At 60.7% G+C, this 26,159-nt stretch overlaps 3 protein-coding genes across 8 annotated transcripts; all 3 read right to left on the reverse strand.

Moving 5' to 3' along the window:
- Window positions 1-9: 9 nt before the first annotated feature.
- PYCR1 (pyrroline-5-carboxylate reductase 1) lies at window positions 10-8,505 on the reverse strand. 4 transcript variants are annotated; one of them, XM_036997463.2, is made up of 9 exons: window positions 8,463-8,505; window positions 3,877-3,999; window positions 3,554-3,624; window positions 2,650-2,829; window positions 2,186-2,407; window positions 1,944-2,036; window positions 1,650-1,813; window positions 780-849; window positions 10-421 (listed from the first exon to the last, which is right to left on the reverse strand). In XM_036997463.2, the coding sequence occupies exons 1-9, from the start codon at window positions 8,488-8,490 to the stop codon at window positions 401-403; spliced, it is 972 nt and encodes a 323-aa protein (XP_036853358.2). In that variant the 5' UTR covers window positions 8,491-8,505; the 3' UTR covers window positions 10-400. The 4 variants fall into 4 exon arrangements, with proteins under 4 accessions (XP_036853358.2, XP_017512833.2, XP_017512834.2 ...); XM_017657344.3 differs by having other exon boundaries at window positions 10-849; XM_017657345.3 differs by lacking the exon at window positions 8,463-8,505 and adding an exon at window positions 4,237-4,300 and having other exon boundaries at window positions 10-849.
- MYADML2 (myeloid associated differentiation marker like 2) lies at window positions 4,864-8,490 on the reverse strand. Its single transcript, XM_017657347.3, has one exon. The coding sequence runs from the start codon at window positions 8,488-8,490 to the stop codon at window positions 7,567-7,569; it is 924 nt and encodes a 307-aa protein (XP_017512836.1). The 3' UTR covers window positions 4,864-7,566.
- Window positions 8,506-14,388: 5,883 nt separating the features above from the next.
- On the reverse strand, window positions 14,389-24,455 carry NOTUM (notum, palmitoleoyl-protein carboxylesterase). 3 transcript variants are annotated; one of them, XM_073236121.1, is made up of 11 exons: window positions 22,242-24,455; window positions 19,187-19,239; window positions 19,015-19,110; window positions 18,520-18,580; window positions 18,313-18,371; window positions 17,862-17,964; window positions 16,975-17,166; window positions 16,775-16,875; window positions 16,169-16,316; window positions 15,225-15,272; window positions 14,389-14,986 (listed from the first exon to the last, which is right to left on the reverse strand). In XM_073236121.1, the coding sequence occupies exons 1-11, from the start codon at window positions 22,331-22,333 to the stop codon at window positions 14,680-14,682; spliced, it is 1,260 nt and encodes a 419-aa protein (XP_073092222.1). In that variant the 5' UTR covers window positions 22,334-24,455; the 3' UTR covers window positions 14,389-14,679. The 3 variants fall into 3 exon arrangements, with proteins under 3 accessions (XP_073092222.1, XP_017512840.3, XP_036853390.2); XM_017657351.3 differs by lacking the exon at window positions 22,242-24,455 and adding an exon at window positions 20,267-20,693; XM_036997495.2 differs by lacking the exon at window positions 22,242-24,455 and adding an exon at window positions 20,267-20,625 and having other exon boundaries at window positions 18,313-18,350.
- Window positions 24,456-26,159: the final 1,704 nt, after the last annotated feature.

Raw genomic sequence — 26,159 nt, forward strand, 5'->3', positions numbered from 1 at the left:
TCAGGGCACTGGACTGGAAACCAATTTATTTAACCTAAAAGGTCATGGAGAGGAATGACAGTGTCTGTGGCTGGGTCATGGAGAGGGTGGCCTGAGTGTGCTGGGGCCTCATAAGTTCAACTATCTAAGGAGCCCTTTTCTCAAATGTCAAGAGGGAATGAGGGGTAGTTGGCAGTTGGTCAAGTACTGTGGACCTCCCCCTGGGCTTAGGGTTCCTGGGACCCTCCCATCCTTCCTACTCCAAGGAGGTATCCCCCCCAGTGGGCAGAGGGCAGGAGGACAGGGATCCCTCCTTGGCTAGGCCTTCATGGGGGAGAAACTTGCCCTCCATGCTCAGGAAGGAGCCATGCCTCAAAGCCCGCTGACTCCAGAGGGGGTGAACCTTAAGGCCTCCTCCGGATCAGAGGAAGGTGGTCCTGACCTGGTGTGGGAACAGAGGAAGGAGGATGTTGAGGTCAGAGAAATACATCTCCCTTCTGGGCCAGGAAGTGCTCAGGGACTCTGGAGATTCCCACTGGGGAGCACTGTGCCCACTCCCTGGCTGACCCCTAAACTGACCAGAGCTGGGGGCACTAGGCATTGTAGAAACGCCCTGTGTGGCCTGGGGGTAGAGACACCCAGTGCAGGAGCTCTGAGCCCACGAGAGAACATGGAAAGCAGTCCAGTGGGGTGGGTCAGACACTTCAATCCTGCTTGCCTGCTGGGGCCAGGCTGCGGGGAAGTAGTTTGGAGTGGCCAGCAGGGGCCAGTGAGGCCCTCAGAGGGGAGTCCAGCTTCACCTTGTCCAGGATGGTCTTCTTGATGGCAGCTGGTGAGACCGTCTCCTGGTCAGCCATGGACTGCAGCTCCCTGGGGAGGCAGTGAGGAGGGTAGGTCCAAGTTTCTGCCGTCTCCTTCCTGAGCCCAAGGCCCACAGCTCCCAGTACCTGCCAGCACCTGGTGCTGCTGCAGTACCCACCGCAGGACCTTTGGGCCTGCATGCCCGCTGCCAGTGACCCCACCCCTAACTGCTGTCCCCCTCCCTCGCATCTCATTCAAAGCAGCTCAGGGTCACCAAACCTACGAGCAGCACCCCGCTGCCCCAAGCACAAGACTTGGCCTCGCCTGTCTTCCCGCAAGTTGGTGCCAGGAGGCAGCGCCATGTCCTAGCCTCACTGCTGTGTGGGGGGCACTTAGGGCAACCTGTGGGTTTGGATTGGAGAACAGGCATGGTGGCGAGAAAGACACCTGGTACACTGCAGACCTGGGCTGGGGAAGCGACTCTGAGCCAGGATGCCCAACTCTTTGGTCTCCTTTCAGCTCTTGCAAAGCACCCTGCTCGTCTAAGGCGCTCCATCTCCCCAGTGAGGTCAATGGAAGGGTGTTATAATCAGGCCCACTGAGGTTCCCTCTGGTTCCCACTGGCCTGCCTCCCTGGCTTGAATGATCACTCCAATCTGAGGGCCACACGTGAAGGAACCATGTGGGGAGCACACCTTGGGCCCAGAGGGCATCCCTTCCTAACAGGGCAGAGGAGGATGGAGAGAGGGGCTGCAAACTGTAACCCTGGGGACACTTGCCAACCACCCAGCCAAAGCTCCATAACCATCTGCTGAGTGAATGACCAAGCAGACATGGGAGGCCAGGGGGCAGCAGAAGCAGGACCCCACCTTGTGCGTATGCAAGAGGCCTCCACAGCATTGATGAGCAGGGATCGGAAGCCCCCACTTTCTAGCACGTGCAGGGCATGGATGGTGGCTCCCCCAGGAGAGCAGACGTTGTCCTTGAGCTGGCCCGGGTGCTGCTCTGAGTCCAGCAGCATCTTGGCAGCTCCCTGCCATCAGAGAGAAGCTAGCCGCTGTGGGGACACCCTCCTGCCACCAACCCTCCACCCATCCACCCTGTGCACCAGCCTCGGGCCTGACAAGGAGGGGCCCCCACCAGAGGATCAGGAAAACACTGACCAGCAGAGCCTGGGCCCCAAGTCGAACTGCCAGGCGCCTCGGGAGCCCCATCTTCACACCCCCATCAGCCAGAGCGTCCAGGGCAGTGAATGCCTACAGGAAGAAGACACCTAAGGCCCTGTCCCTGGCCTTCTCTCTCTCAGGCAGTGGCAGCTGGAGCAGAAGGAGGACAGGAGACATGCACTGAAGTGTACGCAAGAGCTGCTGCTGCCAGTTGCTGGCCGCCCACCCCCAGTGCTCACGTAGGCTGGGCCGCTGCCACTGAGTCCCGTGACGGCATCAATAAGGTCTTCCTCCACCTCGGTGCAGAAGCCCACACTGCCCAGGAGCTGCTCCAGGAGCCTGCCATCCTCCACCTGGGCATGTGTGCCCGTGGCGTATACGGTGGCCCCCTCCCGCACCACAACTGGTGTGTTGGTCATGCAGCGGATGACTTTGGGGGCTGGCTGGAATGCCATCAGCTTCTGGAGGAGAAACTGGCTATGTATCCATCCCAGCCTCCTGCCCAGCAAAGTGGGCTGGGCAGGAGTACAAATGAGCCCTCACCCAACCAAGCATTTCCTGAGTTCTCACAGTGGGCCAGGCCCACACACCCCTTTCATTGCGGACAACCAGCACAGATGCTGAGAGGGGCAGGTTCCTGACCATTCAGCGTATGCTTCCACCCCTTTCCAGACCCCACTGGGCCAGGATCTGTGGTGCCCACCTTCTCAATGGAACTGATGGTGACACCAGCTGCACAGGACACTACGATGTGCCGATCCTCGATATTGGCACCAATCTCATCCAGGATAAAGGGGATGATATGTGGCTTCACGGCCAGGAAGAGCACGTCGCTGTGCTGCACAGTCTCCTTGTTGTGAGGTGTCAGGTTCACCCCCATCCTCTGCGGGGAGCACCCAGGTAGGCTTAGCCCACCCCCAGGGCTGGCTGTTTCAGTACCCCCCACTAAGCCAAGAGACCCACATGTACGTCAGCACAGAGGCTGCTGGGAGTGTTGACAAGGTAGGGCTAGGGGCTCAGGATGTGGGGCTCTGACACCCCCAACTGCCCTTCCCATCCTAAAGTAAAGGAAATAATGTTCTGAAGTGTGTTCCTTTTGCAGACAAAAAAGGGATACTGCATCCACACACAACCCTGACCCACCCCATGGTGGGTTGCAGAGCTCACACCCTTGACCCCTGCCCACTGGGAGTGGGTGGTGGTTTCAAGCTGGGAGCCTGTCCCCACCCTTAGGTCTGGAGCCCTAACTCGGCTGTACCAAACCAAGCCGTGTTCAGAACCCAGCCATGTCTCACCTGGCCCCACAGCCTCCTACAGTGGCTCCACCTGGGGCACGCCATTTCAGACCAGCACCCCCTGCCCACCAGCTACAAAAGAGCTTGTCACCCAGGTCCCAAGAGCTGAGAGGCAGGGGGGCCATCGGCAAGCCAGGAGGTCGGGTCTGTGAGACACTCCAGCCCAGGGCCACTCCTGTCCCTGGGGGTGGGGAGCCATGGCAGGGTACCCCCACCCCAGGGCCCCTACTCCTTGCTTTCTAGAGTCAAGGGTCACCACCTGCTCCCAGACACACTGACTGGCCTCCCTGTCACCCTCCAGCCTGCACTTACCCTGAGAGCAGAAACTGTGGCCAAGTCCATGTCTGGGGAGCTGGCCATTATCTTGTGGGCAGCCAGGACTCCTGTGGGAGACAGAAACAGAGCTCCTTCTCCAAGGCCAGTCCCGGTCTCCCCCCTCCACATTTCCAAGGAGAACAGAAATCCCGCCACTCAGAGTAGGGGGGCAACTCCTGCCTGACTCCCCATGTCCCAGGTTGCCGTTTCCCCCAGCGCTCGAGCAAGGCCAGCTACCCAGACCCCTACCTTAACCCAACAGCTTGCGGAAGGGACCAGGACCCCCTCCCCCATGGGCCCTCCCTGGCCGCAGGGCCTACCTGCTGCTGTGAAGCCCTTGGCCAGGGCAAACGCCAGCTGGCCAGCCCCGATGAAGCCCACGCTCATGGTGTGCGAGGCCTCGCCCGCAGCCCTCGCGGCTGGCACCGGTTCCGCAGGGGCAGCTGCGGGGCGAGACGGGGCGGGATCCCGCGGAGAAGTCAGATGGGCAGTGCCAGGCCCGGCCACGCCGCGCGGCCCGGTGCCCTGGCCGGGAGCAGCCGCGTCTCTGCGTTCACAGAAAGGGTCCCAGGCAGGGAGGGGCGTCGCCTCGGGAAGGGGCCGGGGAGCGGCAGGGAGTGACCGACCATCGCCCGAACCCCTCCCACGTCCAGTCCTTCCCCGGCCCGGCGCCCAAGTACCCCGCTATCCCGCGCACTTCGCCCCGCCCACGGCGCCACGCGGCATCTGCGCCCGCCGACCCCGCCCCTGGCGCCCCAGCCAATCCGCGGCGCGGCCCTCCGGCACCGGCCAATCCAGGGGACGACGGCAGCGTCCGGCGATTACATCATCCGCTCTACCCCACACGGGCCCGCGGCCCCCCGCCCTCCCCCGGACCCGCGCCCGCCTGGGAGGTCGATCCCGGATCTGTGTTTACGGGACCTGCAGCCCCGGGATATTCCTCCCCGGGCCTGCAAGCCCCAGACCCGTGAACCCCGCATGCTCGCCCCCAGCACCGCGCGTGGGTGCTGAGGGCATTGGAGTAGGGAGCGGCCGGAGCCTGGCCCTCCGTGAACGGCCCGGGGCGGGCGCTGGCCACGCGGGACCCTGTCGTGGGCTACGCGGGACAGTAAACGTGAGGCTGGCGTCCCCGACTGCGTACCCTGAGTTCTTTGAATTCAGACCTGTTAGACCATCAAAACCGTGTTTGGAGGCCAACCAGCCATTTTTCTTCCTTATTTTCTTGCTTTTTTTGGAGGGTGGGGTGGGGTGGCGTGGGGGGCGGCGTTGAAAACAATTTGCCAAATGAAATCTGTGTTCTCAAACTCTTTTTTGTCATTTAACATTTTTTTACTGTACAGGAGGCTTGGAAACGAGAGAGTGCCCAGGCTTTCTCAGAATCTCAAAATTGGGAGGCATGTGGGAGTCTTGGCCAAGGCCCCTCTGAGGTCAGGTGCCCTTCCTCCTACCAGGGGCTTTCTTCTCTGCAAGTCTCTCTTGGACTCCCTCGTGCTTGGGGCCACAGGCCTATTACCACATAAACCTCCCCAAACAGGTGCTCGGGCTGGTGGCAATCCCAGAGACCCTCCGGGTCCCACAGAGCACCTTCATTTCTCCTAACATCTTGTCTGCAGGGTCCATGGAATTTTTTGACCCTGGTTTTCAGGAGAATAAGACCCCAGTCATTTTCCCCTAAGAATGTGCTCAGGGCTCATGTGCACTGAGTGTGCATTTGGGTTGCGGGTAGTCTGGGGTCCCAGTCAGCCAAGTTAAGGGCAAAGTAAGAAGTGATGTTATTGACAGCCCATCCCCCAATCAGGGGAAGGAGTTTTTCAGTCCTGTACCGTAAGTCCTGACAAGCTATCCTAAAACGTGATTCCAGCAGTACTTGGGTGTTTGTGCCACAGAAGCAGGGCTGAGCACTCATCAGCCCAGGGACCACTGCCACCGTGTTGGCATCGAACAGGCAACGGACTTGCAGGCCTCCCAGCGCTGCTACCTGTCAGGATAGTTAGTCCTCACCCTTCGAGGGAGGGCCTGTAGGAAGTGTCCAAAGTGGACTGTAAGGGAGTAGCCCAGACTCAGGCACAGAGGCACAAAACCCAGCCTTTCACTGTGTGTCATCTGAGTACTGTTTCCAAGTGGCACCAAGTAATTTCCTCTTCCAGAAAGAGAGTCCTCTGGTCCAGGCAGTGAATGCACACCAACAGGAATGTGTGCAGGCAAGCCTCCCACAGGACCTCTGCCGCCCGCATCTTAAGTCCTGGGTCCTCTCCCCTCCTCTGTATTCTTCTCAGGGCCTTTGAAATTCAGGTGGGTGGAGTGCTGGGGCAGGAGGCCGCTGGACAGTGAGCAAGTTGGGGAATTGACGACTGATAACTCATTTCAGAAGTTTGGCTAGAAAAGGAAGACGTGCCGGGCCTTCCTGTGAGCTGGGAAAGGTGTGGTCTATACGCTCTTTTGTCATCTGGAAAACTACCCCCAAATACCTGCCTTCCTCAGCTGGGGGGGGTCCCCCCTCAGGGCCCCCAAGACACAGCGGCTCCAGCCTGCTTCAGGGATCTGAAGTCAGTAGCACCTACCCGCTCCAGGTAGAGACCCCTGTTGGTGTGCCCTCCCAAGCTGGCAGGCGGGGCTGTTCATCTCTGCTGCCCATCTGCACAAGGGAGCCTGTGGCAGTGGAGTGCTGAGCGCCCCGGGGGAGGGAAGAGCAAGCTCAGCATCACTGCCCCCTCCCCGTTCCCCCATGTCCACTGTCAGTGAGGGAAGGGACCCTACCTGCCCCTCCCTTGGGCGGCTGCCCTCACCCCCAGAATCCCCCAGGCCCCCCCATGGCCACCTCCTTCCTCCCCCAGGCCCAGTCTGGGCCCTTCTCCCCAGAGCATTCTGGCCACCACCCCCTTGGCAGGGACTGCTCTCCAGAGCCAGGTGCGAATCAGTGTCGTGTGTATCTCCTGCTTCAGCCCTAGGCCAGCTGAGGGGCAGCCAGTGGGTGCCCATGGCTGGCCCAGGCTGGGCTCTCAAGACAGAGAAGCAGGCTGGAGTATGGAGGGTGGTGGCCCCAGCAGGCCTTGGTGTTCAGCGGCCAGGTGCAGGATGCTTGAGCAGAGGTCGTGGGCCTGCAAGAGCCAGGAGTGCCCAGAGCCCAGGCTCCGTGTTCTCGCGCTGCTCCAGGCCAGCCTCCCGGGGCCTACGGCAGCCACTGCAGAAGCTCTTGTGTCGGAGTCAGTGGTGGGGACCCGGGCTCTCCACGTCGTGCTGTGCTCTTGGGCTGAGGCGTCCGTGGGCCCCTGCAGGCCACCTGCACCATCTCCGGCCGCAGGGGCCGCCCCATGTGGTCTCAACACAGTCCCTACCTGCTCCCCACAGTTGTGGCCGCTCAGAGCAGGAGAGGCGGGGTCCTGATTCCTGGCTCCTCCTCCTTGTGCGCAGACGCCCCAGCAGGTCCCGCCGGGAGAGCTGCCCCCTCGTGGCTAGCCATGGAGCTGGCTCCCCAGACCCCTCTGCTGGCCGGGCTCTGGCCCTTTCCTGGGCTCCTTTCCCATCTCTTCTCACACCTCTGGGAATCGTCCCCTTCCCAACTCTACTTAGGCCCCCCAGCCCAAACGCAGTCTCCAGGCACTGCTTCCTAAGTCCTGGCCTCAGTGTCTCCGTCTGCAAAGTGGGTCACAACAGCCCTTGCTTCAAAGGCTTCTCATGTGCTACAGTGACCAGCACTGAGCCAGGGAGGGCCAGGAAATAGAGAGAGAAATGGAGACAGAGACAAAAGGAGGGAGTGAGAGAGAGGGAGAAAGGGAGAGATGGAAACAGACAGAGAGGAGACAGAGGGGCTGGGAGCTGGCCAGCGGAGGCCCCTCCCCTCGCCTCCTGCCCCTCCGTCCCCCTGTCAGCCGTTCCTGGGCCAAGCTGCTGAGCACGGCCCGAAGTCCAGGAGCGGCCCACCTGGTGGTCTGCCTCCACCCTGCTCCTGGTTCACCTGGATGGTCTTCACGAGCCCCCGGAGAGCAGAGGTAGTGGCTGCTGCCTGCTGGCTACAGGGCAGGCACGAAGCGGATCCTCTGGGAGTAGGCGAGGTCTGCCACGTAGAGGAGCAGGTTGACGTAGGTGAAGATGGCCACCACCAGCTGGCTGTCCCAGGGGCAGCTGCCCCTGGGGCAGTAGGGGGGCCGCCGGGGCTCACCATACTTGGGGTCGAAACAGAACACAGGCCAGATGACCGCAGCGCTGAGGTACAGAAGCACAGCCAGGAAGGTGTACACCACCACCAGACGGTCGAAGGGGCAGCCCAGGCCCCCCGTGTGGCCCATCACACTCAGAGCCACCACAGCCACTGTGGCCAGGAAGCAAAGGCTGTAGACAGCCACACACCACTGGGTGGCCACGTAGCGCCCATAGTGGCTGTCATGGACCAGCGCCCCAAAGATGATGCAGGCCACAAAGGCCTGGACGATCTTGAGGAGCCCCGACATTGTGGCCATGTAGCTGGCCACCTGGCCTGGCCGGGCACGGGTCAAGGCCACCTCCACAGCGTAGGCCAGGAAAAGGAGCCCAGCAAAGACGCTGGCTGCCAGGCGAAAGTCCCTGGCCAGGCAGCCGGCAGGCTCGGGTGGGCACTCCAGCCGGGTGAAGTACAGTGGGTAGATGACGGCAGCCGTGGCAGACAGGAGGGTGGCCAGCATGGCAAAGGCCGCTGTGAAGTTGCCCCAGGAGAGGCGCAGGCAGCTATGGAGTTGGGTGAACTCACAGGCCACCACCACACTGGACAGGGCAAAGCAGAAGCCCCATGCAGCCATGCAGAAGGTGCCCTGGACGCCTGTGAAGCCACCCCGGTGGGCCACCAAGCTGAAGGTGGTGCATCCAAAGGCCAGCTGCAGTGCACGGGCTGTGCCCACGGGGGACACCACAGCCCCTAGGTGCAGGTACCCACCCTCAGGGGGCTCCAACGTGCTGCCCATCTGGCCGGCCACGTCCTTGTCTTCCAAGGTGCCTGGTGACCCTGGGGCCCCAGCCCGGCCACAGCCTGTGTCTCCTGCAGCAGCAGCTGTAGCAGGTGCTGGCAGCCTGCAGTGGCGGTGACGCTGGTGACACTGCAGCAAGGCAGCCTCTCTGCCGCCTGTGTGGGGAGGGCTAAGGCCCCCCCAGGACTATAAATAGGTGGCCGTGATCAGAGCCCCAGAATAGCAGCTTGCATGCCTGTCCCCATCCCAGAGGGACATCTGACCCCCATGCCCTAGCCAAGCATCTGCCAGGATCATTGACCCCTTGGCTGCAGGCACAGCCCCCACCTCCACAGCAGCTGTGTGGCAGGTCAGTGGGCTCTCCAGCCCGAGGGGGCGGAGGAGGGAGGAGCGCAGGAGGGAGGGGTCAGCGCCAGCAGCCTACAGGGCAGGCTGCAGGGGATCCCTTCCCATCAGGGAGGTGGCTTGTCATTGTCCCTGGGGCTCACACTCAGCCCTGATCTCTGGGAGATGGTGGGGCAGGGGGGTGGTACTTGGGGACTCTGCACCCCACTTGCAAAGGCACCCATCCCCGTTCTTCTGCAGGCTCTGCCTCACCCAGGAGGTGGAGAGTTAGTTCCTATTTGGAGGGATCAGTCTGGACCTTTTTATTTGTTGCTCCTAAACATGTAAACACCTAGAAAAAAACTCCCATTTTTTGACTAAAATATTAGTAACATGTTCGGTTTTTGAAAATGAAGAAAATTTTTCTGACTGTGAAAGTAGTGCATGTTCAAAATGGAACGAAACAGCATTAGACTCAGAGACGCTGAGAAGTGAGTGGTGGTTACAAGGGGGAGGGGGAGGGGAATAAAAGGGCACAATAATTAACAATCACAATATAAGTTGATCACAGGGACTGTTGAACCACTGTGATGCACATTTGAAACCAACATGAAATTGTATATTAACGATACTTTAATAAAAAATATAATAATTTTTTTTAAAGTATTGCATGCTCAGGCCTAATCAACACTGGAAAAGATAAAGACAAATTGCCTGTAATTCTGTCACCTGGATGCAACCATTGTGAGTGTCTTGCTACACATATCCTTACACAGCTTCCTCCCAACTTTTCATTTAGAAAAATTTCAAATTTGCCGAAGAGCACAATGAACACTCATGTCCCTTTCACCCAGATTCAAGAATTGTTAGTATTTTGCCCTGTTTGTGCGCTGTCCCTCCCCTATTCCGTCAATACTTAATAGTAATATTAATGACTCTGCAGACATGACAGTGTGCCTTAGATCCTCCCACGGGCACCTCCTAAGAATGAGGCTGTTCTCCTAAGACCCTGAACAGGGTGGTAGCTTCTGGGAAGTTGAGGAAGGATCACGAATGCATAGTAGTCCTTGCTCAGATCCCCCACCGCCCCGCCAAGCACACTTCATAGCTAGTCACACGTTTGCCCCCGCGTCTGATTGGGATTACAGTGCATTCAGCTGTCATGTCTCTCGGTGTCCTTTTTTTTGGAATGGGCTCTACTTTTTTCATAACACTGACTTTTTTAAAATTTTGGTATCATTAATATAAAATCACATGGGCAACATCGTAGTTACTAGATTCCCCCCATTATCAAGTCCCCACCACATACCCCATTACAGTCACTGTCCATCAGCGTGGTAAGATGCTATAGAGTCACTACTTGTCTGCTCTGTGCTGTACTGCCTTTCCCATGCCCCCCCTACGATATGTGTGCTAATCATAATGACCCTTATTCCCCTTCTCCCTCCCCCGTCCCTTTCCCTTTGGTAACTGTTACTCCCTTCTTGGGTTCTGTGAGTCTGTTGCTGTTTTGTTCCTTCAGTTTTTGCTTTGTTCTTATGCTCCACAGATGAGTGAAATCATTTGGTACTTGTCTTTCTCCGCCTGGCTTATTTCACTGAGCATAATACCCTCCAGCTCCATCCATGTTGTTGCAAATGGTAGGATTTGTTTTCTTCTTATGGCTGAGTAATATTCCATTGTGTATATGTACCACATCTTCTTTATCCATTCATCTACTGATGGGCACTTAGGTTGCTTCCATTTCTTGGCTATTGTAAATAGTGCTGCGATAAACATAGGGGTGCATGTGTCTTTTATAACACTGACTTTTTGAAGAGGCCATTTAGTGTGTGTTGTCTGACTGGTTCCTCCTGGTCAGCTTTCAGCTGGACGCTCTTGGCAGGAAAACCACGTAGGAGGTGTCCTGTCTCTGCAGAGTGTCCATCGGGAGAGTGGTGACAGGGCTGTCCTGGGCTCTCAGCTCCCATGAATGCTTCTTGTGTCAGCACGCTCCCTTTAGAATTGTACTGGTTGTCAGACTTAATATGCTTGTTCATGATTTTCCAGAGCAGTTAATATAAACATAAAATAAGGGGTCTGTGTTAGTTTTCAGGGGTTCAGTCCTCTGAGAGTGTGTGACCCTGTGGAGGGGGTGGGTGGGCCTGGTGAGGTAAGCCTCCGTGGAGCCCTGCTTCCTGCTCCCTGGGGTCACTGACCCACAGGGGAGATGGGCGCTGTCCTCGGGCAGTGCCTCCTGACCCCAGACAAGGGAGTGAGGACATGGGGCCTCAGGCCGAGGGTGCAGGGCAGCTGGTTCTGGCTCCTGCTGCCTCGTGGGCCCAGGGAGCTGGAAGGAAGTCCTCTGGCTGGAGCGGTTTGGTTTATCTCAAGCAGACATTGGCGTGCTGCAGCCCAAGTTCATAGCTCAGCAAATCATAACCACGACCCCAGCCATGCTGCTTAACCAGTCCTTGGGACACCACCCTCCACACCCCCAGCCGGAGGGGTCTGGCTCAAGGCACCTGAAGCCTTGGGCACTTTGGGGAGACTGGGCCTCAGCACTGCCAGTGCTGCGGGGGGTCCCCCAGTGCTCAGGGATGGCCAGCATACTTGAGCAGGTAGGAGGTGGACTCCCCAGCACCCTGTGGGGAAGCAGGTGCTTCAAGCAGCCTTCCTGCAAAAGCTCACTCCCTTCCTGAAGATCAGGTGCCACTCCGACCCTGGCTGGGCCTTGGCTCTGCCAGCATGGTGACCCCTGGAAATTGGATAAAAGTGGATTGATAAGTGCTGGGGAAAGATGAGACATGACAGCAAGAAGACCACACTGGCGAGTCTGGCCTGGACAGTAACCCAAGAGGGGCTGGCAGAAGATGGGTTCTGAGTGAGGGCAATGGGGCCCTGGTAGAGCAGCATCCTGGCACCAACAGCCCCCAGGGAGATGAGCAAGCCCTCTACCCAGCCCCACTTGAAGTCACTTGGCCCTGGGGAGCCTGCATCTTCAGCAGGCCTGCCGAGGAGTGCTGTGGCTGGCATGACCCGGCTGGGGCCCTGGCCAGAGCGGTGGGCACTGGTTCCAGGGCAGGGACAGCTTGTGGCGCTAAGTAGGAGACCTCAGTGAGGGAATGTCGACTCGGATGCTGGTCATGCCGGAAGTGGTGCCTGATGCTTGAGCTCTCCAGGGAAGGAGGAGCCCACCCTTCCCTAGCATCCTTCTCCACATGGGAAACTGTAGCTTAAGCTGCCTGGCTGGAGCCATCGGCTCACAGCACCTGTGTGGTCCCCCCGCTCGGCACCAGGCACCTCTGGGACTCTGCAGGGACTTGCTGGGGGGCCTGCCCAGATTTTGATCCTCAGGGCCCGCCTGTGACCAGCTTCCCTGACCCCATAAGTGGCTCCCCACAGCCTCGGGGAAAGACCCTTAGGAAAGGTCTAGAGAAAGGTTCCTCTATGTCTTCATGGCTTGATGGCCCACTTATTTTTGGCGCTGATATTACACTGGATGGACCACAGTTGGTTTAAACATTCCCCCGCCAAAGGAGGCCTTGGTTGCTTCTGTCCTGAGCATTTTTGTTTGTGCAGGAACCATGTGATGTGGAAACTAAAGCAGCAACATTTCTAGAAAAGTTGAGAAGTTGGCCCGGAGAGCCTAGTGTGCTGGTCGACAGCCTCCCCGAGCACAGCAGGTTCGGTGGCTCCCACTGTCCCTGTGCGCCCTGGGCTCGCCTGCTCACTGTCCCCCGAGGTAAAGCACAGCACGACCGGTCACTGGCTTTCCCTCTGTGTCAGGAGCATGTGGACAAAGAGCTTATTCATTTGGTGAAATCCCATCAGGCCTAACCCACAAGTATAAGGTTCAGTGGGCCTGGCGCACACAAGACACACAGGCCCCCCTCCGGTCACTTCAGCCCCTCGGCACAGCAGGCCTCAGTCCCGTGCTGTCCCCACCTGCTACCCTCCTCCGAAGAAAGACCAGGCCTCCAGCCCACACCTCCCAACGCCCCACCCAGCAGCCACCCTGAGTGCCCCTTCCTTCTTCTCCAGCCTTTGGTTACTGCATCCCAGACCTCACTGTCTTTTGTGGCCACCGGGGTTCCGTGGGTCCCCACAGGAGGCCATGCAAGAGTGATCCGGATTGGCGGCCCTCAGCTCTGCCTGGGGAAGCTGACACTGGTGCTGAGTGGGCCTGGGGCAGGTGGGTGAGACCCAGGCCTGCCCCTGCAGGGCCTGGAAGGGCTGCGCCTGCCCAGGTGACACCAGTGCCCTAGGGTTCTGCTCAGGTCCCTCCCAGGCCCGGAGCCGTCTGGTGTTGGCAGTGCCAGTCAGACCCTGGGGCACAGCCCTGGCTGGGGCTGAGGTTGTGGGGTCTCCACGATCCTCCCCACTCTGGGAGTGAGGCTGCAGACCCCTGGCAGCTGTGCTCGGGGGCCAGATGTGGAGCCCCAGGTGGCCTGGCACGGCGGGTCCTCTCCCTGCCTCGTGTGACCCGCCCCAGGGCCTGGCCTGGCCTTGGATCCTTTATACATAAGTTGGAGTTTATAATAAAACCTACTTGTAGGGGTGCTAGGGGAAGTCAGTGTGCCCAAACACACAGTGTGCTTAATGTTGGCTGCCTGCAGGGGAGCCCCACCTGGCAGGCGGAGCCTCACCGGCACTGCCAGCACTGTGGCCGGGGTCTATCCCTTGCATACACTTGCCCGTGTGCATGCTGATATCGATGTGGGCCATCCCACTGAGTCCTCAGCACCTGACGAGAGGGAAGCCCAGAGCCCATTGCTGACTGACCACATTGCCCCACCATTGCATTGCTCTCCACAGGCCCCAAGACAGTGTGCACGGGACGCGTCACGTTTGTCTCGTGCATGCAGCCATGTGTAGAGAGAAGAGCGGGTCTGTGTGTGCATGCTTGTGCTTCCAGGGCTGGGGCCTCTGGGACTGCCTGCAGATCTGTGTGTCACCTCTGCTCTCAGAGGCAGAGCGAGAGGGAGGATGTCCGCCTCCAAGCCTGCGCCTCCCAGACTCTGACCCATGTGTACGTGCAGCCTTGCAAAAATAAGTCCACTGCAGGATTTCAAGATGTTTGCTGGGCAGGGAGTGTTTTTCTGGGCCAATCAAGTTTTGAACCTGGAGATTGTGCCAGTGCCCAGGTGTGCACTTATTCATACTCTGAGCCAGTCCATGAATGTTGCATCACTAACAAAACAAAGAGAAATGGGAGCTGCTGTCCTGTGCTGGGGTCTTGCCTGTCATGGGCCCATGAGTGGTATTTGCTGATTGGATGGACAGGAGCAGGCGTCTTCAGGAAGGGTCTAGAAGAGGACACATGTGCACTGAGGTGGGGGCCGCAAGCGGGACCTGTGCATCCAGGAAGGGGTTGGAGGTCAGGGGACCCTGTGGTCCTCCCCAGCTTCCTTCTACACTGGGTTGGGGTAGAGGCCAGGATGAGCAGGGGTGTAGGGGGCACACCGCCCATTCAAATAAACACATCTGCATGGTGAGGCTCTTATTATCTTTTTTCATTATTTAAAAAAAATATGTTACAAAATAATATCATTCATCATATATTTCTCGCTTATTTTTCTTTAAAAAAAATCAAAGTAATAAAAAAGTCACTTTATAAAATAATACAAAAAGGCAGGAGAGGCTGGGAGCTGGGGAGTCCAGTGCTTCTGGCTGGAGAGGGAGGCAGGTGGGGTCTGAGGGGTCTTAGGCCCCTGTGGAGGCTGATGGCAGGTCCACCGTCTCAGCTGGGCCTCCTGCAGGCAGTGGTGAGGGCCAGAGAAGGCTGTGGGCTGGGGGTGTTCAGACTGGGTCGGGGGGCAGTTGGGCCCGTCTGTTTCGGGAGGGGCAGGAGGACCTCAGGCCAGCCCCAGGGCAGGAGCCCTAGCCCCCGCTGCTCAGCATCCCCAGCAGCTTACTGGGCTCCAGGCCCTGCTGCTGTGCCACAGTCTGCACATCGAAGCCCATGTGCATTAGGAACTGGGCCACATTCATCTCCTGCCCTGTGAATTGGTCCCGGATGGTGGGGCAAGAGGGGTTGCAGTGGGGCCAGGGGCAGCTGTCCACCAGGTGGACAGGGCATCCCTTCAGGGGGGCTTTGCTGGCCTTGTGGCTATCGTGGAGACTTCTGTCCCAGCAGTGCAGTGCCCGGGGCAGTGAGGTTCCCTTCACCTGGACATCTGTCCAGTGGCTGCAGACAGAAACGCAGGTGGGGTCACTTGGTGTGTGGCCGACGCAGGTGACAGCATCGCTACCACTGGAGGCAGGGCTGCATCTGAGTTCTCACCACACAGCTGGCACTGAAAGCCTTAGAAGGAAGCCCTTTATACAGAGCCAAGGGAGGCAGGTGGCAGGCAAGGGGGTCGGGGCTGCAGATGTTCGGAGCAAAGGCACAGACACGGGCTGTCCCCAGGCTTGGAGACACTGACCTTCGGATGATGATCTCATGGGAGAGGCAGGCGGGGGCAAAGCTGGCCCTGTTGGGGAGGAGACAGCTTGTTGCAACCATGCCCCCTCCGCCCTTCGCTGCCCTGATGCCTGCGGCACAGCGGCCATGGGCTGCTCCCCCAGGACCCTGCCCTCTCGGGCTCCCGAGTCCTTCCGGCTGCTGCGCTTGCCACCTGCCTATGTGGCTCAGGCCTTGACCCCACCAGCCCGCATGCCCCTTTCCTGCCTCCAAATCCTGCTCAGGGTCCACCACCAGGGCCTGCTGGGCAGTGCTGGGAGGCTGACCAGGGATTTATTTTTTAGAGCAGTTTTAGGCTCACATCAAAGTTGAGTGGAAGACCTAGAGAGTTTCCATGTCTGCCCTGCTTCCCACCATGCACAGCCCCCCATCATCCGCACCCCACCAGCTGGTGCAGTGTTACAATCAGGGAACCTGCACAGACAGGTCACTATCCCCCAGAGTCCATTGGGGGCATCGGGGCTCAGTCTCACTGTTGGACATAGTGTGGGTTTGGACAAACGTGTAAGGCGTGTGCACCACTGCAGTATCACTAGAGTAGGTCCTCTGCCCTGAAAACCCTCTGCGCTCCGTCCCGCCCTCCCTGCCTCGCCCCTGGCGCCGCTGATGTTTTCCCGTAGCCCTGCCTCCCGCAGGCCTTGCTGGAGTTGGACGCAGTGTGTGCCCTCCCAGTGGGCTGCTCTCACCTGGCAGCGTGCAGTGAAGGCCCCGCCACGGCTGTTCGTGGTGGTTAAAGCTCACTTCTGCCCAGTGCTGGGTAATACCCCACTGTCTGGGTGGACCCCGGTTTACCAGCGGCTGAAGGACCCCCACTGCTCCCTCTGCTGTCTCTGAGGCCTCTGGTTTTAAGTCCAGGGCTCCGCTGCATATTCAGAGGGGTTTGAGTGGGGCCCCCAGCGCACTCACGGCACGTCCTTGAGTGTGTTCCTCAGCTCGCGGCCCAGGTTCTGGATGTACAGCCACTGCCCCTCCTGCACCGGCTGCCCCGTGAGGTGGACGTTGTCCACAGTCAGCTGGGCCTCGTCGAACAGCCACTGCACCACGAACACTGGGCCTGGGGGCACAGCTCAGCTGGGCCTTGCCTTGGTGCTCTGCCCCCCGCCCCAGGCTCCTTGTCCCTTGGGATTCCAACTGCCGGCCCACTGCAGCACCTTTCCTTGAACAAGCACCTTACCTCCCCCACCCCAATTTGGCCTGGCTCCCTGGGACTTCACCTGATCAAAACTTGGTGGTGATGTCCCTTTGCATATGGGACTGAGGAGGGACGGCCAAGACCCCACCCAGCCCAGCACTGGGATTCAGCTCCAGAGCACATTCCTGACAATGTGTGAGGACATGGTGACCAACTGTCCTGGTCTGCGTGGGACCAAGTGGACTTTGAGTGCTAAGACCAGGAGAGTCCCAGTCAACCCAGGGTGACTTAGTCACCCTGCTCCTGGGAGGGGCAGTGGTCTCTGGGCCTGCCTCTGGGGGCTGGACTCCAGGATGGGTGTTCAGGGGGTGGCCACTCACAGTGCAGCGTCGGGTAGACTTTGTAGCCAAAGAAGCAATTCCACTCTTCGCCCTCCTGGAACTGGCGCCGGCAGCGCTCTGGGACCACCCCCTTCCAGTACCTGGGCCACACGCTGCAGGTTAGGCCACCCCCAGGCGCCGCCCACCTCAGGCCCTCTGCGTGGGTGCCTGCACCCTGGAAGGGGTCCCAGCATGTGCACCTGATGCCGCGGCGGATGGCCTCCGTGGGAGCGCACGTGATGGTGTCAATGCAGTCTGTGCCACGGTACTGCTTGTTATCCAGAAACCAGCCGGAGTCGGCCAGGCCCCGCACCTGGACGGCTGGGTAGCCCAGTTCCTGCAGTTGCTCAGCCACACGGTCCACGTTCAGCAGCACCCCCGTGCCCCCCGCACTGCAGGGAAGGCGGATGTGAGGCCAGGTGGCTGTGGAGGGGCGCTCACTCCCAGAGCCCACCCAGCCCCAGCCTGTGCTGAGGAGGGCTGGGGTCAGATGCATTCTGAATGGCCAACTATGCCTGTGTTCACGCGTAGGACCTGTGGGCCTCTCAAGGGTCCTGGCAGCAGAGGAGGGGCTGGCAGACCTGCAGGCACTGACGCAGAGCCAAGCGGCAGGTTATCCCCTCCTTTCCCTTCCTCTCTCTCACTCTGACAGTTTCCTTATCTGAAAATGAAGGTGAACTATGTGGCCCCAGGCCCCATCAACCACCCCATGGATGTCCCCTGGGTCACCTGCATGCCTGCTGGGACCCAGTGACCAAGAGGTGTGATCATGCCTACCAGGCCTTGGCCTTGGGGGAGGGGCACTGGCATGGCTTACCCAAAACCCACCCCTAGGGCACTGCAGGCTTCCTCACATCCAGCAGCCTCGGAACAGCTGTCAGCTGCAGGGTTCTGGAGCCGCCCTGCGGGCTGCCTGCCTCGGCCCCACAAGGCCAGATGCCCCTGGGTCTGCCCAGGCTCACGGCGCCCCTCCCTCACAGGCTCACTGCAGCCACACTCCCAGCAACCCTGCCCTAGGGCCTGCCCCTTGGCCCTCACGGGCCTCCCCCACCCTATCCATACCCAACCCCAGCCCTGGCTGGCCTACCTGCTCCCTGCCAGCAGCAGGACCTTGGCGCCACTCAGCCCTTTGCCCAGGAGCTCTCGTACCACCTCCTGGATGATGAGGGCGCCCATGAAGGCATACTCGTCTGCACCGAGGAGGGGGGCTTCAGGTGGGGCCTGCACAGAGGGCAAGGCCTCCCACCCCCAGCTTAGGAGGAGGGAGGGTTCTAGCTGGGGGTCCGGAGGGTCTTCCAAGAGCTGGGGTAGACTGGAGGGACATGGGTCATGTGCATGGGGCCAAGTTGGGGGGCCCTCCCCAGGGAGCACCCAGGAATGAGGACCCTCACAGGGGCCAGGCCCACCATGGGTAAGTGGGCAGAGGGCGCCGGGGGCTGGCACCCTGGAACAACCTGTCTAGGGGCTATGCTTCCCCCATTGTTCCACCCCCCTCCCTGCCCCTAGGAGCAGAGACTGGAGGCAGGCAGAGGACTCACCCTTGTCAGACTTGGATGAAGCCCCACTCCAGACGTCACTGGAACAGTAGGGGATGAAGCTGTGGCACGGGGACAAGGTGAGCCTGCCGTGCTCCTCTGCTGCCCAAGATCCCGAAGAGAGGAAGGACTACCCCCAGGACAAGACCCCCAGGAGGGACCCCCAGGAAGAACAGCCCAAGCCCCCCTTGCCAAGAGCTCCCCCCTTACACCATGTTGGCATTCCACCAGTGGGGGTTCTCCTCTGGCTGGGAGGACAGGATCCCTGTGCCTGTGGCAGGGGGACAGTGGCAGTGGGTCTTTCTGGTGGGAGAGTGTGCTCAGGGATGGGGACTACAAATAGGCATGTGTGAGATCCTACTTGGCCCTTAAAGGGGGGCCGGGCTGTGACACCTGCACTGACTCCTGACTCTCCCCCCACCCACGCCCTGCTTCTATGACTCAGGCTGCCTGTCCTAGGCACATGTGTGTCCTGGAGCCACCTTGGTGATTCCTTGGAAGTTACCAGTAGAATAAGACAAAAATGAGAGGTGAGAGTGAGTGGCCCAGTGGAGGGTGTTCAGAGCAGGAGGTGTTGGCGGGGAGGGGGACCTCTCTGGGGCTCTAGGGAGTGAAGAAGGGTTTCTTCCAGGACTTCACACTGTGAGCCCCTCACTGCCCCACCCTCCGCCAGGTGTGAGCTCTGACCGTCTGCCAGCTGCTGACCTGTGCGAGTGCCAGGCCAGCCTTTGGAGCTCATGAGGCGCCGCATGGTGTTGTAGCGGGAGTCGCAGTTCTCCCGACTGAAGCAGTACCAGCCGCCTGCAAGCACAGCCACCACTCAAGGCCGCTTCCCAGCGTCTCCGCCCACCCCGCGGCCTGGGCCCCTGGGACGCACCTTCCAGGAAGAGGAGCCACCGACGACTGCCCTTGGATTCCTTAAGGTAGTAGCTGCAGAGGAGGAAGGGCGGGGCGGGCCGTCAGCTGCGCGGCAGCGCCCAGCTTGGGGCAGGAAAGGGTCATTCCACCTGTCGCGCGGCCCGAGTCGGCCGCGCGGGGGCGCCAGCGGCCAGGCCTGGTAGAGAGCGCCCGGCCCGGCCAGAGGCATTCAGTCCCGGGAGGTGGCGCTCGCGGGGCGGGCAAGGGCCTCGAGGGGCTGTGTGGTCTGTGGAAAATCCCCACGGCCCGCCCCGCGCGGGACCCGCTGGAACTTCGGCGCCAGCGGCCGGGAGCCGGGTCCTCGCCGGGCTCAGGATCCTCCGAGGATGCGCGGTGGCGCTTGGAGATTGAAAAGTGTCCCCGCTGGAGGAGTGTGAGTGGGGCGGGGTCGCCGGGACCCGCCAGGCATGTGTGGAAGGGCGCGGGCGCCACCGAATTCCGACCTAACAGCGCGTTACTCACACTGTCGATCTGCTGAGGACCTGGATGCCCCCGACCCCTCCCCCCCCCAGCCTCGCATCCTTCCTTTATCTACTTCTGGTCAAGAGGGGTGAATGTTACGCCCCAGGTCTTCCGTCCCACCTGCGCCCCCTCCCCGGCCTCCGCCGGCTGGGATCCCCGGCAGTCCCGGCAGCACCAGGGAGCGGAGCGCCCGAGTGGAGCTGGGGTGGGGGCGGGGGTTCCGCAGAACTCTCCTCGCCCCGTGCTGCCTCCTCCTGCTGGGCCGGGGCCGCTCGTAGACTCCGTCTCCCCGCCCAGGAACCGAAGGACGCCAGCAGAGGGGTTGGGCACCTGTGTCCGAGCGGTCAGTGCCCGGGCCGGCCAGGGACCAGCTCTTCAGGCGCAACCCCACCCCCCGCGCGGCGAGTCACTGAGCTGGGCCCTCCCCGGGCCAGCACCTCCGAAAGCCCGACGGGAGCCCTCTCCCCTGGGGGCACCAGCGCAGAGACTCCCTGTTCGGGCGCAGGCGGGGAGGCGGACAGTGCCCCGCAGGGCTGCTGGCAGGGATGCGCGGGTCGGGGCGCAGGTCGGGCCTCACCCGGCCGGGCTGCCGTCGTTACAGGTCACCGACGTGTTGAGCAGAAGGTGCAGGCGCAGGTCCTCGTTGAGCTGCTGCGCCGAGCAGGGGTACAGGGACTGAGCCAGGCTCTTGACCTGCGCCATGAAGCTGTCCATGTTGCCTTCCACGGCCGTGAAGTCCAGCGGGAAGCTCTCCACAGGCTGGCCGGCCGCGGGAGCCGCCTCGGCGCGCGGCGGGGATGGCGGCGGGGGCGGCTGCTGGCCGCGGCGCCGCCAGGTCTTCCTGCCCTCGCCGCCCCCGGCCCAGTGCAGCAGGCCCAGCAGCAGCAGGGCGCACACCCCTCGGCCCATGGCCGCGCCGCTCGGGCCCGCGGCCACCTGCGGAGAGCGGACGGCCTTGAGGCGGCGGCGGCGGCGCCGGGCCGGGGGCGCCCGGGCCGCGGGGTGCCGGCCGCGCCTGCTTGCTTGCCGGGCTCCCCGCGCTGGGCCCGGCTGTGGAGGCGCGGGCGGCTCGGCGTCGAGGCTCCTGGCCGGGCGCCGTCGGCCTGGCAGCTGGGGCTGCGCGCGCGGCCGCCGAGGGTAGCGCAGGGTCTGGGTGCGCTGGCTCCCGCCCGCGCCAATGAGCGGCGGGGGCCGAGCCTGGGCGTAGTTTGCGGGGGCCGCGGCCGCCCGGGTGCCCGCGCGTTAGATGTGCCGCCGGCGCCCGGGCTCGGCGGAGGGGGGAGGGGGCCGCGCTCGCTCTTTTCTTGGCGGAGGCATCGCCTTTTCTTCCCAAACCGCAAGCCCTACGGAGGGGCCTGGACTACCCCGACGCGGCCGCCGGAGGCGCTCCTGGCCCGGCGCCGTGGGGGGCAGCGCGGCCCGGCGGCCCCGGCGGCTCCATTCGCTGCGGCCATCCCGGCGCCGCCGCCCCCGCCCCGGGACGGCTGGAAGGGGCGGCGGGGCGCGGTGCGGAAGGACGGGGTTCCTCAGCGCCGGAGAGCTCCGCCCGCCCGGCCGCGGGCCGGCCCGACGGGCTGGGGGCGCTTTGGGCGCGCTCACCTGAGCCTCCGGGGGCCCCTAAGCCCACTGCCCAGGCCTGGAGCGGCCCGCGGGCGACCCAGATCCCGGTCCGCACCCCTCTCCCGGAACAGGCCGGAGTCCGGCTCACCGCGGCCGGCGCGCGCGGCCCGGCTGCCCCGGCTCCTCGGCGTCGTTCGCCTCGCGCCCACCCGCTGGTGCGCCCGGCTCGGCTGCGCTCCCCCTCTGGCGCTGGCGCTGAGCCGCCCAGGACTTTTATCCAGCGGGGCCCCCGGGATCAAAGCGACGGCGGACACAGGGCTTCGCGCCGAGGGGAGGCCAGCAGCGGCGCGGGGCCTCCCGGAGGGGCGGACAGGTGTGGCGCGGGGCCCCGTCGCCCTGGGCGTCCTGCAGGAGGGACCCGGCGCCCCAGCATGGCGCCACGGCGGAGTCGCCCTGCCCCGCGCCTGGATGGACAGATTCCTGGCGGCCCTGGACCGGGGGGAGCACTGCCACTTAAGGAGATCGTGGCCCTCGGGGTGGGGTCCACGATGCTCCCTGCTGGCGCCCTGGCAGTGCGCCCCATGCTGAGGACCCCTAAGAGCATCCCCTTTCCCCAGCCTCCACTGGGGCAGGTGAGGATGGGGGAGCTGCCAGCTGAGCCTCCGGGGGCCCCCAAGCCCACTGCCCAGGCCTGGAGCAGCTCTGCTCAGTGACATGCACTCCACTATGCATCTGCCCCCTCACCTCACCTTCCCGGCACACCTCACTGAGGACAGAAGGAGATTCCTTCCCAGAAAAAAAATGGGGGGGAACGCTTCCACCCAGGTGGGTGGGGAGACAAAGAAAAAAAAGGAAAACATTTATTCACCTTCCACGGGCACAAAGAACAACAGACAGCTTCGGTAGACCTTTTCTCATTTCCCTGCCCATTTGCAACTCAGCGGCTGTCGTCCGCCCCCACCCCCCCTTTTAAAGATGCGAACAGGCCTTACCGTTTGGGACACAAGTCCAGACCTGGGGCAGGGCTTCCTGAAACTCTCTTGTAATTCAGGGCCATGGGGTGGCTGTGCCCCCTGGGAGGCATCTGCAGCCCCTACCTGGGCAGGAGTTGAGAGACCGCCAGGGATTCTGGCAGCAGTCGGGACCCTGTCCCCCTCCACTGCCCACCTGGGTAGCAGGGCCCCTTTGGCCATGCGTGTCCTCACTAGTTCCTGGGCTGAATGATGAGCTGGGATTAGAAAGTTGCAACACTCATCCACTGGGCACACACACCATGGGCTGCTCTGGCTGGGCTCCTGTGGATGCAGTGGGAGAACTAACAGGGCCCTTGAGAGCTGGCATGTGGGCATTTGAGGGGTGCAATATGCTGTAGCAGAAACCTCAAAGCCTAATATGAGTCTGAGGTGCCCTGGAGGCCAGCCTAGGCTAGGGTCACTCAACCAAGGAGAGGGTCCTCCCCGCAGGCACCTGCAGGGCAGCTATATGCCCATTTTCCTGATGAGGAGAACGAGACTCAGAGAGCTAACAGAAGAGTTGAAAATGAGCTCTGTTCATTTGGAAATCCACGCTTGCCATCCCCCTGGTATTGAGTTGGTTTAAAGGCCATGCTTGGGACTGGCCAGAGGCAGTAGCTTCAAACACAGGTCCAGTCCTATCCTTAGCCACTTCTCCTTGGGCACCCACGGCAACCCAAGCATTAGGGAGAACCTGCCCCAGGAGCCCTCTACCTCTAGGAGCCTGTTACTCCAAGTCCCAAGCAGGAAGTGCTGCTTGCAGTTGTATGGCCTGACTGCATAGGACTGTGCCTCACACAAACTTGGCTCTGAGCCATTTCCCTGCAGAAAGATCCTGCATAAGGCCCGTGATTGCCTTCTGTGCCTCCATTTCCTCTGCTTTAAAGTGGGACAATGACCATACCTCCATCAGCGGGTCTGCTGTAGGATCACGGGAGCCCACGCATGAAAGTGCTGAGCATGGCAGACTGTGAGGACGGCAGGTCAGGTCTCCAGCAAGATTCCAGGACAAGGGAAGAACGTGCATATTATATTCACTGGATTTGCGGTAATGCGATTTAGCTTGCACACTGAACCCCAATGAGTTCCTGTTGGGATTCATTCAATGCTCCCGGCAGGAGTGAAGAGCCTCCCAGAACCCAGTCCTTCTCTGCCTCTGCCTTCCCCATTCCCTCTCCTCTACACACAACTGTCTTGGCTGCTCCCGCCTGGTCCCCCTCTCCACTCTTCTTCCCCATCAGTCTCCCCCACTCAGAGTTTCCAGATCCCCAAATCCGGTGGGTTCTCCCAGGCCGTTTGAGCCACCCACTGCTGGGCCTCTGCTTCCTGGTTGGCTGCACCTGGCCCAGCAGCCACTGCGGCCCTAACAAGTAGGAGGAAGGGAGACCCTGGGCTGACCAGCATGGGGTAAGACTCCCCTCCACACCCCCAGGACGGATGTGATGAAGAGTGCGGAGCACACAGGTGCTGGGAGAAACGGGACCCAGGCAGTGCTGGTGGGAACGTGAAGTGCTGCAGCCGCTGTGGACACCAGTGTGGCGGCTCCTATATTAAACATAGGATTGTCAGATGACCCAGCGATCCCACTCCTAGCTGTATCCTCAAAAGAATCAGAAACAGGTGTTCAGACTAAAGCTTATACATGACTGTTCACAGCAGCATTATTCTCAACAGCCAAGGTGGAAAAACCTGAAGGTCCATCAATGGAGGAACGAATAAACACAGTGAGGGCCCTCCGCACGACAGAATATTATTCAGCCATAAAAAGGAATGAAGTATCGACGTGCTACAACATGAATGAGTCTTAAAAACATTGAACTAAGTGAAAGAAGCCAGCCACAAGAGGTAACATATTTTATGATGCGTTTGTATGGAACGCCCAGAATAAGCAAGTCATAGAGATAGAAAGCAGATTGCTGGTCTTGCTAGAGGATGGGGGAGGAATTGGGAGTGACTGCTAATAGGTGCAGGGTTTCTTCTGGGGCATGAAATGTTCTAAAATTGATTGTAGTGGTTGCATAACCTTGTGAATGTACTAAATGCCATGGAATTGTACACTTTAAAGTGGTTAGTTTTATGACATGTGAATTCCTAAAAAAACCAAAAAACAAAATAAGGCATCAAGGGGTCTAACCAATGATGGTCAGTAGGTGGCATGGGGCACCAGTTGCCAGGGCAGGTGGGGCCAATGAATGGAGTTCCGGGCTTGGAATGGGGTGGGTTGGTGCAGTTCTGGAAATCCTCCTGGACATGTGATGTGCTGTCAGATGTCTTTGGGGATGTAGCAGTGGGCGAAGGGTCGGATTTCTGCCTGCTGGGCCCACAGCTGGGGCTCTGAGCCCCAGGCTCCTCATTTATGAAGCGGGATGTGAATAGGACCTGCCTTTCAGGGTTGTGGAAGCATGAAATGAGGCAGCACCCTAGAGGCCAGGGAGCCCGTGATACATGATAGTGATCACTCCTGAGTGGGTGCTGGCTGTCCCGCAGGGACCAAAGTAGACTGCAGTCCTGGGTGCAGGGGCTTGTGGGATGTCTGGAAAGCAGGACACTCGGCTTGGGGATGAGGAGCAGGAACTACGTCCAGACCTCCTGCTGCAATGGCCCCAGGACCATGGATACCATGGATGCTGGGCAGGGGACCCATCCTTCCTCATTCCGTCCCTACTGCCACATCCAGGGTAGATTCTGTGTTGTCTCTGCCTCCTGGTTCTCATTCAGTGGAGAAAGCAGATCCCACGTGTGCCCAGGGAAGCCTGGGAAAATGGAAGCCCAGAGGGGGCTCTGCCTTTTTAGGATGGGCATCCCCAGATATAGGATGGGGTACAGGGGCTCGTTCCTTGTTCTCTGGGAGGAAGATATGGGAGAGGGAGTCAAGTATCCCAGATGGGCACAGAGTTGTGGCTCACATGTGGACATATGCCCAGTTCCTGGAAAAAGGGAGGCAGAGACATAACATTTTAGGAGAAAACAGCTGGTTTGGGGCCCAGACTAGCCACAGCCACTGGGGAAGGGAAAGGGGGTGTGGCAGAGAGAAGTCAGTGGCACAGGGATCCTACCTGGGACCCTGTGTGGGGCCGGACAAACTGATAGCCTGGCCAGAGGGCTGGGTGTCCAGGGCCTCAGGCCATCCTGCCGCTCTGGACCAGTGCCATTGGCCAGACGTGGGACTGCTTCATGCTGCAAGACCACCTCCCTCTGGGGTCCCTTGACGGTGCTGAGCTGGTGGCTCCTAGCACGAGGGCGTTCTGCCCGCCTGCCAGCCTCAGCCGCCCTGCCTCCCACAGCCGCCTGGGCAGCTCCACCCCAGCTGCTGGTCTCTGAGGCCCAAGAGAGCAGCAAGATAGGCCAAGCACCTCACTGCCCCTGCAGCTTGTCCCAGGTGAAGGTCTTGCTCCCCATCCAGTCAAGAGCCCATGTCTGGCTGGCTCTGACTGGGCGAGGGGCCTCAAGGCCAGGCCATGCAATTGTTGAGTTTGAAACCCCTTTTGGCTTTTGCAGAGCCCTCCATCCACTAGATGCAGGAGCCTAGGTTTGATTCTTTAGCAGTGGGGGTGGGGGAAGGGGGATGGGGGTCAGGCCTTGGTCCTTCACGGGCAGCTCCTAGGCCTGACATGGGGATGTCCTCTCCTGGGAATCAGGTGGCTGTTGGCAGGCCTGGCCAGAGCAGCCTTGGGGTCACCTGGCAGAAAGGACCACACACACCTTCTCCCTAGGACTGACAGCACCTGGTGTCAGAGTCCCCGCACCACCCCTCCACAGGGCCAAAGAGGGCACCCAGGGCTATGGGAGGTGCTGTGACCTAGGTGCTCCTGGTCACTCTGCTGCCACCTCCCTGACAGTCCAGTGAACGGAGGACCAGGGGAGGGTTTTCTGGCCCGAGGCTCAACCACTGAGGCC

The sequence above is a fragment of the Manis javanica genome, chromosome 4, assembly GCF_040802235.1.
Source record: "Manis javanica isolate MJ-LG chromosome 4, MJ_LKY, whole genome shotgun sequence".
NCBI classification, from domain to species: Eukaryota; Metazoa; Chordata; class Mammalia; order Pholidota; family Manidae; genus Manis; species Manis javanica.